This window comes from Helianthus annuus, chromosome 3, assembly GCF_002127325.2.
Source record: "Helianthus annuus cultivar XRQ/B chromosome 3, HanXRQr2.0-SUNRISE, whole genome shotgun sequence".
NCBI classification, from domain to species: domain Eukaryota; kingdom Viridiplantae; phylum Streptophyta; class Magnoliopsida; order Asterales; family Asteraceae; genus Helianthus; species Helianthus annuus.
The window spans coordinates 5,406,358-5,419,786 of record NC_035435.2 but is presented as its reverse complement, the minus strand read 5'-3'; the positions used below and the strand labels follow the sequence as shown (position 1 = coordinate 5,419,786).

Genomic DNA, 13,429 nt, shown 5'->3' with positions numbered 1-13,429 from the left:
GAGTCTCAACATATCCATACTCCCAACTCTAAGAACACAAATTTCGATATCTTCTAAAGTCCTCCGCCTTCAGTTTTCTAACCGAACTCTTTTCCTGATCTAAAACCACAAGCCAATCGCCACCACTCGCGGTACATACATGCAAGTGAAGGCATCCGTTTAGAACCACTAAGCTTCCACAGTATTCTCCTACATCACGTGGAATATGAGGAAATTGTAGTTTCCGTCTTCACATCAAAACATACAATCCATTCAAAAGTCCTAGATGTCACGACGAAATAAAGGCATTGGCCCCAGAAAGTAGCCGGGGACCAGGTAGGCACAGACCAAGTGCATGGGTCATTAGATTTAACTGAAAACTCAATCTCTTTCCAAGAATCCAATCTGTTGGAATAGATATAAGCCCCAAAATCGCCCCCATTAATTAAATACAAAAGCTTGTAATCATTCGACGAGTCTTTATAGAAACCGATTACATCGTTATAGATACCCGTGGAAAAGCGAAAACTAGGGTGCGATGAAAAATTCTTGGAGGCACCGGTAAGTGGATTCCAAAACATTAGCTGAGTAGGCCGCTCCCATGAGGCTAAACATACCAAGCCATCCAAACTTGCTAAAAAATTTGCATCACTAGGATGATCAGGGCGGTCTAGGAGAAGTTTAAAGTCGCTGATGGTTACGCGGTGGAGGTGCATTCTGGCAAATGTAGGCGTTGAAAGAAACAGTTTCAATTATTTGCAGACGCCCATGCAACTGTCTACGGATTTAGCCGGGAGCCTTGGTAGTATCTCTGATTCTATGAAACTAAGTGGAAATTCTTGATGATCAGCCTTCATTATCGATCGATCGATCACAAATATGCGCAACTACAAAAAGAAGTTATATTTTAAAACTAGTTTTGCTAAAAACTAGTTTATGTAGGTATATATAGGCGTTAAATTAAATATATTGGTGCGATTTAGAGGTTAGTAAGTTAAGGAAAATCAAGGGACACATAGGAAGTAGAACTCTTGAATTCAAATCTGATTTACTACTGCATGATATTATAATTTTATCGTTTAGGATTCCAGATTTACTACTGCGTGCGTTGGGATTTTTTCTTTTTCATCTACCCCACCTTCAAAGGTATGTTTCATCAGTTTTAATTTAATGCATGATTATATGGTCCTTAAGCCACAGTGGGGATGTTTTTGACATGGTTGTCTTTAGCGTTCGAGAGATCGAAACCATCATAAATAATCATTATAATTATGAGTTTATGTTAGTAATTTTAGATTGCTGAGATTACACATGCGGATGCTGTTTGGCTTGACCGGGGTCATGCATCTGAAATCTCTGAACTACCAGATGCTCTTTGGAGGCTAAAGGAATTATGTTTCTTAGCCCCTTGCTTTATCGATGTCGGCTTAAGGAGATCAATTCGGTTCTTCTTTGATTACACAAGTGGCTCAATGGAATGGTTCTCATGTAAATATTGCCATTTCGTAGTCTTTTTTACCTTTACCATGTTCTCTATATCCTTCTTATTGTTCAAAAAATAACATCTTTATGCATCTTATTCTCTTAAAAGTCATGGCTTTCTACGTTTTATTATATAATGATTGCGTTTAGTCGTATAAAGTTGGCTACATTATGGATTCATACTTCAAAGTTTTGGAAACAGTGCATTAAAGAGGAATGCTACACTGGATTTCTGATGGGCTTCATGCTCAGTGACGATGGCGGCTATTAGCAGTTGGAATCAACCCGGATCCCTGATCACATGGTTTGGGTAGGAGAACGTACCCGTCGGCTCAGTAAGGCACATGTTGAGTTTCATTTATGTTTGGCATAACATTTACGTTTACTCTTTATGTACATGTTGCGTTCATTTTTTTGTGGTCTTCGGGTTATTTTCTCTTTTCTTCTTTGTATTAGTAATGCATCAAACTTAGAGGAATTAGGGTCATGGTTGATTGGGATATTTTATCATACGCTTGTTCTTTTTGTCAAGAACGCTAAATGCGGAAGCTGAGTCTTGAAATTTTACCTCATTGACCTGGTAATACTTTTTATTTTGTTATTTGTACTGCCATTTACTTTGTTATTTGATCGATTTTGCACTTCTTATCTCAATCAATTCTGATTAGAGTTTGCATTTGGCTACAAAATTGGTGGATTTAAGATAATTCTGTGTAAATCTCGCTCTCCACATATAGTGTAAAAGAATATTAAACTATCTGAATGGGCCTATGTCACATCCTATGATGTACAAATTTGAACTCTGGCTGTTTTTAAAAATAACACATAATCATCAGAAGTATCAAAGTCAATGTGTCTGTAGAAACCGACTATAATGTCCATTGCATTTGTTAATCCATTTCTCAGAACTAACTCTTATATCTAACCTGAGTTTTTAGGTGAATGCTAGCATATCTAACTCTTATGTCTAACTAAGTCTTTGGCAACCCTACAAGAACATGTACAATGTATGTCTTTGGCAACCCTATAAGAAGTAACACCATGTATGTCTTTGGCAGCCCTACAAGAACCGCTGAAGCACTTTTCAAAAAGTAAGACCAGGTGAAAATCCTATTTCTTATAAATGTGCATACAATGATTTAGTGGAGTATGGTGATGTACATACTGTTTTTTTTTTATCTTAGTTGAACTGTTTAATGAAATCGAAGCTATGCAACCATTGTTTGGTGTTTGGGTTACTAAGTCAGGCGATGATGATTTTGTGGGTGTAAAGTGTAAACCAAGTTGAGGATGTAATCGTGGAATGGCGTGTTTGAGAGACGGTAGATGTTCACCTGCAACCTCCAACGCAGCCATGGTTATCCCCTTCATTTACACCCTTCTGAGCTTATGAATCTATGCAAGTTGCAGGTGAAAATCTTATTTCTTATAAATGTGCATACAATGATTTAGTAGAGTATGGTGATGTACTTACTGTTTGTTTTGGTCTTAGTTGAACTGTTTAATGAAATCGAAGCTATGCAACCATTGTTTGGTGTTTGGGTTACTAAGTTAGGCGATGATGATGATTTTGTGGGGTTAAAGTGTAAACCAAATTGAGGATTTAATCGTGGCGTGGAGTGTTTGAGAAATCGTATAAACAAAAAAAGGACATGTCAATTATGATGCACATGATGTGTAGATGCCAAACAGTTAATATCAAATTACAATAACGTATACAAATAGAATAGCATGGGACAAAATTTGACCCCTATCTTTACCTACTATTAAAGGAGACTTGGCGCCGACTTCGCAAAAGCTTACGAGGCGAGCAATGAGCTATGTCAACTCAGCTTTCATTACTTTATTATTACTTCATAAATATCACTTTTATTTGTTTAAAAAACCATCCCATTTATATAAAATACAAATACATAAATTAAATTAACCTTTTGATTTGAATTTTAAAATTCAAATGTAGGTTATTAGAAGGGGGCTCAATTAATGTTCTGTACTGTGATGATGTTCACGGTGGATGTTCACCTGCAACCTCCAACGCAGCCATGTTTATCCTCTTCATTTACACCCTCTGAGCCTATGAATCTATGCAAGTGGCAGGTGAAAATCCTATTTCTTATAAATGTGCATACAATGATTTAGTGGAGTATGGTAATGTACTTACTATTTTTTTGTTGTTGGTTGAATAGTTTAATGAAACCGGAGCTATGCAACCATTGTTTGGTGTTTGGGTTACTAAGTCAGGCAATGATGATTTTATGGGTGTAAAGTGTAAACTAAGTCGAGGATGTAATCGTGGCGTGGCGAGTTTGAGAGACGGTGGATGTTCACCTCCAACCTCCAACGCAGCCATGGTTATCCCCTCCATTTACATCCCCTGAGCCTGTGAATCTATGTAAGTGCCAGGTGAAACTCCTATTTCTTATAAATGTGCATACAATGATTTAGTGGAGTAAGTTGATGTACTTACTCTTTTTGTCTTAGTTGAACTGTTTAATGAAATCGAAGCTATGCAACCATTGTTTGGTGTTTGGGTTACTAAGTCAGGCGATGATGGTTTTGTGGGTGTAAAGTGAAAACCAAGTTGAGGATGTAATCGTGGCATGGCGTGTTTGAGAGACAATAAATATTCACCTGCAACCTCACACGCAACCATGATTATCCCCTTCATTTACACCCTCTGAGCCTATGAATCTATACAAGTGGCAGGTGAACATCCAATGTCTTATGAATGTGCATACAATGATTTACTGGAGTATGGTGATGTACTTACTGTTTTTTTGCCTTTTGATCACTGATAAAGATAATAAACAACAAAAAAGAAAGTTCGAATTTTGTTCATTTGATATTAAATAGTATTACAAAACTTAGATTTTGAAAAATATCAAAACATTACACGCTGCATTGAACACTTCCTAGGATTTCTAAGACTCTCCCCTTCTTCCATGCAACTTCATCTTTTCTTTATTTTGCAGATCAACTAACATGTCACAAATCTTCTGATCCTCTTTCAACAGTTGTGTGTTGAATTCTTATGCCTTATCCTTGAACTCTGATGGACTAGAATGGACAACTTCATCAAGCAGTGCAATACTACTCCAGGTTTGCTTATAATAATTTTCACTCACGATACCAACTTTTCTGTTGAGTTCTTCATCTGTTCTCTGTTCTTCAAGTGACCATCTTGAAAATTGCGTTTTAACAACGTTAGTATCTGCGTAGTGGTAAAAACTTTTGTTTGCCATTTAGAATATTGGTGGTGTTTTTTGGATGGTTTGTTTTTGGATGAACAGTTTTTTAAAAGTAAATTGTTGATGTTTTCAATTAAACTAATCATTCCCCTTTTATAGTGTTTACAATGGGTGATATGGTAAATGAAGAGACGTTTCCTACTTATGATAACCTGTTTTTGAAGCTTTAAATTTCGGCATTTGGGTTTTTAGATATTTAATTTTATTTGCTTCCTATGAAAACTCATTTTTGAAAGGTTTTGCTTCAAAGGCACACGGATTTTAAATATAAATGTACACATTCATATTAAATGTACATGTATTTCCCTCCTAAATCATTTAATGTACATGGATTTTAAATATACATTTTTATTTAATACTTGCATTTATTTCGGACCATTGGGCTATTAGATATTTAATTTTTATTTCTCTATATAATATCATTGTCAATGCAAAGGTTTTGCATCATACACTAATTCATTTACTTTATCAGTTCAATAATAACATTGACATCAACTTCTGTATAATCTGATGATTCGAAGCAACGATTTATTAAACTAATTGAAGAACAAGTCTATGCAGATAAGGCTACTCTTCAAGAGTTGAAGAGGTGTTTTGATGAATTGTAACTTGGTCTACTCACAAGAGACCAGGTTTCTAGAAACTTGAGGGCGATGTCAACGATTTCCGTTCGTGACTTGTGTGTTGCGAGTAATATAGAATATGGTGATTGAGACTTGTAGTTCATGACAAAGCTCAACGATATACACCGAGAAGTTCAGTACTCAATGGAGTTAAAGTTAAAATTTCTTAATTCTTGCTATTAGATTTTAAATGTTTGATTAGTTTTCATTTTCATATGTAATGGTTACTATTTTAATATTTTAAATTTTAAACATCTTAATCTTTCTTGTCACATTTTAGTTTTACTTATTTTTATGAGTTTAAATATTTATTTTTTCAAATTATTATTCGTTTTATGCTATGTACATCGATTTCAAGCAGTAATACATACGTATCCATGACAGACCAAAATCTAAAATAACTCGCAAGATCCAAAATGTTGAAATTACATTTTTGACTTTGCTCGGATTTTGTAGTGTTCAGTAAATAGTTAACCGTACTCGATTTTGGTAGCTTTCGATGTTATGTTCATATGGAGGACCTGTGGGTGATGGTAAGTTCTTCTTTCATCCGTTTCTTGATCTTTATTGGATAAGACCTAACATACTCTATGCTGGAGGAAAGATTCTACTTTGGAAAAAAATGACAAACGATTTGCAGATGATACCGAACATGTTGACATATTCAAATTCAGTTGAAGTTCAGGGGTGTGTGTGTATATATATATATTGATCTTCTCTCTCCACTTTGATGTATATGGTTAGTTTAAAGATCGTTTTAATCTCCTTTCTTATCGTTTTGATCTCCTTTCTTATCGTTTTGATCTCCTTTCTTATATATAGTTAGATGAAATTTGGTAGAAAAAAATATATATTACATTAACCTGATTTAAATTTTACCCATTATTCTTTCTTGCATTGTAGACTTGTGTTGGTCTTCGAGACCCCACTAATAACGAGCTTGAGTTATCCCCCGGTGGCAGTTTAATATCGTAGGTTGATTCAAGGTACTACATCATTATTAACACTTCTGCATTATATATAAGCCATCACACCTAAATATATGAGAGGTAAACATCCTTTAATATGCATTTAAGCCGCCTTATGTTAGTGCTTCTCATCTGCAGCTCAAAAATCTCAATCTGAACAGGTTGAGATTTTTCAGCCGGAAATGAGAAGCATTAACATAAGGCGGCTTAAATGCAAATTAAAAGATGTTTACTTTCCGTATATTCAGGTTTGCTGCCTTATAAATAATACATGGGTCATAAATAATGATGTAGTACCTTGATTAAACTTGCAGTATGTAAAGTGGAAGGAATAATCCTGCAGCAGTCAATTCTTTCATGGAAATGAACAAATCATTATCACAAGTATGAGGAGCTATGTAGATATCTCGTAAGTTACTCGATTTACCATTCCATTTCTATACTTCTAAATCTAGCTTAGATTTGTTCATTTCCTACTACCTGTTTTGCGTTTTGAAGTGAAAGTTCATTTCTTGGTATGTTGTAGTTTGTATACTGCTGTATTTGGGGCAACAATCTACGAGGTTTGTTAACCTGATTATAGTTTAAACAGATCTTGGTTTCCTTACCAAACTTATTGAACTATATTGCCTTTTTAGGACAATTTTTTTGCAAGCTGTGTGCCTAAACATTGTTCCTTAGACTGCTAATTAGCTTTGTTAAATTAAGCTGTGTAAGTAGAGATTTAGATGAGTTGAACTTGATCTAATTGAGCTTAATGTTGCTAATATACAATGTGCTAATTTGGTAGCTTTACTATAATCCAGATGGTGGTAGATCAAGTACAACACCTAGAGCTAATGCTACCCGTGTTTAATAAAATGTGCTATGTAAAAAAAGACTCATCAACGTTTGATTTTGTTGATATTAAGAATCAACTAAGAAAATAACCAAATATTGGTTATATGTTACAATCTTTTAACCAACTTTATTTTGTTCTTAGGGATATTGCTGAGCCTATTTCTAAGCAACCTCTACTTATACTTGCATAAGAGATGGGAATGATTTGGTTGCACGCGCAGTCCTTCCTCTTGCGGTATATTAAAGTTTCTTTTTTCTTTCATTCTCATATATTGTTGTTGATAATTTGTTATAGATATTGTTCTTGGTTGTGACTTAGGATCTTGAGTTTGTACTACAATTTCTTTCAACTGGTATATATGGTGTTTGGTGCCTTAGTATTGAAGGTTGGTGTGGTTTGGGTGGCTAGTGTCAATTAAAGATAAGTTGAAGCATATCATAACCAGTTTCATCTTATTCCGTGTGTAGGATCATGTGGTGAAGGTTATATTTTAAGAAATGAAGATGAAAGATTTATAGAACGCTATACCCCAACAATGAAGGATCTTGCATCAAGAGATGTGTCAAGATTTACGATCATGGAATATAGAACAATGTGTGCTCGATTGTATTTAGGTTTCGGTTTATTGTTTTAAACGATTAAACATGTTTGTTATTTAAAAGATGTTACCTTTTATAGTCTATTTTTAATTAAACATTAAAAAATGTATAGTCATTCATCGTTTAATAAAATGTGGTATGTAAATTTTCTAAAAACCACCCGTGTTTTTACACGTGCTTTACATCTAGTACCTTATTAGATAGGGCAAGTCGGATGTCAAACCACAAGGAGTACCGTGGAAAGCGTTATTGTTTATTTGTTTCTTTAGTAATTATGAAATTATACGGAAAGGAATATTGATTGTTTGAGAGTTGTTGAAGAATACGATTGCAAATAAAAGATAATCGTTTACAATCTATCAAAACAAACCATTAAGCAACTAGCATCGAATGCTTAGATTGCATATCCCAAATACAAAGAAAAACTAAGTTTAATTATCTACTTACAAGAACCCTCCAACCGGTGGAAACCACCAGGAAATTAGTCGCTCATAATGTGGATTGGATCTTCAAAATTGATTGCTAATTACATGTTTGATGATAGAATGATGATGAACGTGCTTGGAATCTTCAAAAATCTCTTAACAATGCTCCCCAAAGTCGCCTCTTTGCTTCCCAAGTCGAATAGAATCAAAAGTTAAGTCCAAACCCTAATTTTAAGACTTTAATCACGTTTTCCGAAAGTCTAGGGTCGTAGGCTATGGCTGAGTCGTGGCCTACGCCTAGCGTGTGCTGTGAAAACTTGTTTTGTTCGTTGGCGTAGCCTACACTTGAAAAGCATACTTTGACATGATTCCTTCCTTATGACCGTAAGATACGACTCCTTAGTAGCTTACGACTAGCAGCTTATAAACCTCACTTTTATCCCTTGTTTCCTTCTTCTCGTGTTCACTCAATCGTTCCTCCTTTTTATACGCTTCCGAATACGTGTTAATTCTATAAGGACACTAATATCTCGTAATCACACAATTCCACATAAATAAATACATATAAACTCATAAAGTTTAACGTTTAAGCTTAATAACACACATTCTATTACCAACTCATCACATCCCTACACTTGACTTTTGCTTGCCGTCAAGCAAATCCGTTTGAAACACTATGGCAAACAAGAACAAATACTCCAACCGCCCCTACCATGCCTTAGCAAAGGTCGAAAGTCATACCCCATTCACATATTTGCACTAGATATGGTTTTGAGATGGGTCACATGTTGAAACTAAAGGAAAGGGGTCGTTTAAGCTATACTTCAAGAACGATGAACAAAGGTTACTCACAAACGTCTTTTATATTTCTAGCCTTTGTTGCAACATCTTGAGCTTGGGGTTAAGCAATTTAGTCGTGTGCAAAATCCTCATGCAGCACGTCACTTGTGGATGTACGATAAAAGCAACAAGTTGATTATGAAAGTCCCATCTTCAATCAGTCAATTATATAAAATAAAATTACCAATTGGAAGAGCGGTTTGTCTTCATACAACTATGAAAGTCCCATGTCGCCACCGCCACCGCCATTGCCGCCGACCACCGCCACTACTACGTTTGTCCACTACATTACCTCGTCCATCCTATTCCCTCGTAAGGGATTCACTAAAGTTGGAGAATGGAACAAGGTTTATAAGCTATCAGAAAAAAGTTTTTCCACTCCACCTTTTGTGACCATAAAAATTGCGACCGGACTCTTTACTACCAAATTTACACACAACTTTACTAGAAAACGTTTTAGAAATTTATAAAAATAGATATCAAACAAAAATTACTTTACTAGAAAAGGTTTTAGAAATATATAAAAATAGATATCAAACAAAAATTAATTTGCAAATCAAGCATAAAACTTATACAAATTGAAAAAAAAAAATTTTAAAGACATATATCAAACAAAGATTTCAAAAAATTGTAAAATTTCTACATCGATGTGCTCTTTCTTCCAGTGTTATCACCTTGTAATTATAATGTTATTTAAAAAGCCATATGGATTATTCAAGTGATTAAATACAAGATGATATAGTGAAGGTGGGCCGGTGTCAATTATTAATGAAAATAATAAAACAATTTCAATTTCTACAATTGGATGAAATAAATATTAAACAAAATCTAACCATGCAAGCTTTCTTGCTATTTATAGTATGCAGAATCTCACATCCTTTGTACCAATTTGAGAAAAAAAATAATGGCTACAAAAACAAGAGAGACACTTACATCAGAAGAAACAGAAGTGACACCACAAGAAGTAATATGGAACCATATTTGTGGTTTCCCTCCCCTTGCTCTTCTCAGATGTGCCATTGAGCTAGGCATACCCGATATTCTCGAAAAGCATGAATCCCCGATAACACTTGCTGACCTAGCGTCGGAGATAGGGTGTTCACGCTCTTCATTGCATCGGGTCATGAGGTTCTTGATCCACTATAAAGTGTTTCAAGAAAAGCCAATATCCGAAACATTTGTCGGATACATTCAAAGCCCGGTATCTAGACTCCTAACTAGACATGGAAAGCATAGCATGGCTGACTTGGTGCTTTTGGTAAGCAATCCAGAAATGTTGGCTCCATGGGGCAAGTTAAGTGGTTGGGTGTTGGATAACAAAGAATTACCATTTAAGGCCGCTTACGGAAAAGATTTATGGGAATTTATTGCTGCGAATCCTGATCAAAGTAAGTTGTTCAACGATGGATTGGCGTGTGATGCTCGACTTACTATGGCAGCGGTGTTGGAGGGTTGTCCACAGGTGTTTGAGGGGCTGGGGACATTGGTGGATGTTGGTGGCAACATTGGGACGGCTATAGGGTTGATTGTCGAGGCATGTCCGTGGATCAACGGGGTTAATTTCGACCTCCCTCATGTGGTGTCTTCGGCTCCGGCTTGTAGAGGTGTTGAACATCTTGGAGGCAATATGTTTGATCATATTCCCAAAGCTGATGCAGTTTATATGATGGTTAGTCCATAAAATTGATTGATACATAGAATTAACAAAATGATATTGAATAACTAAAAGGATGATAATATAGATGCTTAATAAAGTAGTAACATAGAGATATGTCTAGTCTAGTTAATTTTCTATACTTGTGCTATAAGTTTTATATCTACATGCCTTCTCCTTTCTTTTTGTTTTGTTGTGTGATATATTTTTTTTTCTCAAAATACATATATCTTAGGTTGACTTGTCATAATTATTAGTTATTTTTAGGTAGTGTTCGTTTCACATAATGTAATGGAATCTTAAGAGAATTGGAATGTTAATTTCACTCCTTATTTTGTTGGTTTCAACAAGAAAATTAATTGGAACCGAAGAACATTATAAGGAAGGGAATCTATATTCTAATTCCAACCAAATTTCATTCCATTTTACAAAACAAACACACCTAAATTACAAATCAAATTTCAATTTCTGCGTGAATTCTCATTCCATTTCCATTACAATCCATGAAACGAACGCTATAAATTGATAAGGACTTAATAGTACTCTATGAGATTGAATGTAAAGTCTTAGTAATCATATTTTAAGTAATGACTAAGTTTTTGGATGTTGTAGAAAATCTGCATGATTGGGCGGACGAGGAATGCATTGCGATACTAAGAAAATGTCGAGAGGCTATTCCACAAGATAACGGGAAGGTGATTATTGTTGATATTGTATTAGAACGCGAAGAAGATCACAGGTTCAAAGGGGTGCGATTGGTGTCTGATTTGACTATGATGACTTATACTAACAAAGGAAAAGAGCGGACGTTAGCAGAATGGTCGTATGTGTTTCATGAGGCTGGATTCACTCGCTACACTATAAAACATATTCAAGCACCACAATCTGTTATTGAAGTGTATCCTTGAATGTATCTTGGTTTTTACTCGGTGGGTTTACTATTTGTGTTTGAATAATGTATTGTTGTTTTTCTTTGTTTATCAATTGCAATGTTGTTTTATTCTAAAATAAATTAAGGGACCTAATTATCCCACACCCCAAAATCTTATTTTCACATGCTGTATACGGTCGTATAAGGTTATATGGCCCGTATAGAATAAAGTGTAGACTTCGTGAGATGGTTTTGGATGCTCCCCGGACCATTGATACTACCTTTTTTACCGACATTGGATTGATGGATCGGGTCCGGGCGATCATACCAGCCACCTCCCCGTGGGCTCGTTTATTTGAGTCTGCCCGACAGCGGGCCCACAGGGAGATTACTTTAGAGTTTTTGTGTACGTTTACTTTTGTGGATACAAGGGGTCGAGAGTTGGAGCATTTTTTGAGGACAACCACTATTACCTTTACTCTTTGTGGGGAGCCTCACCGGTTGACGCTCCTCCAGTTTGCGGTGGCGACGGGACAATACACACATGAGGAGTCCCAGTCACACGTTTTTTTAGATGCACCGGTCGCCACGACATCTGACGTGTTGTGGACATGGTGGCGCACTATAGGGGTTGGGGAGTTCGCGACATGCGTTCGTGATCCCCGATGGTGCGGATGTCGCGCATTTACGACCCGTTGCACTGATACCTCTATCGATGTATTACCGTGATGATTACGGGTTGGCATGATAGCAGGGAGTGGGTCACCTAGAATGACCTATTGTGTTTACATGGCTTACTTACCGGTGGTGGGGGGCAACTTGGCATACAAGTTGGCCACATACTTTACCGAGTACGTGTTTAAACACGTTTCTAGCCACATCTCCTGTGGCGGCTTCGTCACCCACCTGGCGAAGCACTGGCGCCTCTTGTCCCAGCAGGCAGGGATACAACAGTCTCGATGAAGATTGCTCACCTGGTGTTGACGGACAAGATCAAGGTTATATGGTTGCTAGACGAAGGTCAGACGAAGTGGAACCCGGGGCAGCCACTCCCGGGCGAGGGCGGCGAGGGTGAGGCCGAGGGGGGGGAGAGGGGGTAAAGGTGGTGAGGGTAAGGGGCGGCGAGCCTGTGGTCGATCTCGCTGATAGGGGCGGAGGATGTATCGGTTGAGCGCCCGTACGAGCGACAGAGCGTGAGGCAACGTGTGATGCCTCCACCGGGGTTGGAGGAGAGACTGACTCTGGTCGAGTCGGATGTAGCTGCTGTACGGTCGGATGTAGCTGTCGTACGAAGCGACATATAATGGATGGTGGAGGCCATCACTACTACGCATGCGAGCGCGCCCCTACCTCCACGAGCTGGCGCTGCACCACCGGCGCAACTGTAGCTGCTTATTGTTTGTTGTTTTAGATTTGAAACATTGTAAATATTTATCTTTTGTTTATATTGTATTTTGTTTGTTGATGATTGTTATCGAATTGTTTGTCGTATGCACATGTTTTGTTGTTTGTATATATTGATTATTAACCTAAAAATACTAGCATAACATAATCGGCAAGATATTACAAACTCTTAATATAATAAAGTCGAAAATTATTCAACACCCGTACGTATACGTTTATTGCTAATATACTCGTATATCCAAAAACTTATTATATGTTCTTTTGGTTTAAAAAAAAAAATTATATACGGACCGTATATAATTTTCGACTTTATTATATGAAGAGTTTGTAATATCTTGCCGAATATACAGCCGTATACGTGTGTTAAAACCCTAAAACTTCAAAAACCCTTCAAATTAGTCAACTTTGGCCGTATAACATTATACGGGCCGTATTATAATGTTATACGGCCCATATACAACAAGTCAAAACAAAACATTCCATTACATTTAATTC

General features: G+C 36.6%; 1 protein-coding gene across 2 annotated transcripts; it reads left to right on the top strand.

Moving 5' to 3' along the window:
• Positions 1 to 9,901: 9,901 nt before the first annotated feature.
• LOC110928540 (acetylserotonin O-methyltransferase) lies at positions 9,902 to 11,713 on the top strand. Of its 2 annotated transcripts, none has more exons than XM_022171553.2 (2): positions 9,902 to 10,674; positions 11,272 to 11,643. In XM_022171553.2, the coding sequence occupies exons 1-2, from the start codon at positions 9,910 to 9,912 to the stop codon at positions 11,314 to 11,316; spliced, it is 810 nt and encodes a 269-aa protein (XP_022027245.1). In that variant the 5' UTR covers positions 9,902 to 9,909; the 3' UTR covers positions 11,317 to 11,643. The 2 variants fall into 2 exon arrangements, with proteins under 2 accessions (XP_022027245.1, XP_035843225.1); XM_035987332.1 differs by having other exon boundaries at positions 9,903 to 10,674; positions 11,256 to 11,713.
• The last annotated feature ends 1,716 nt before the right edge of the window (positions 11,714 to 13,429 follow it).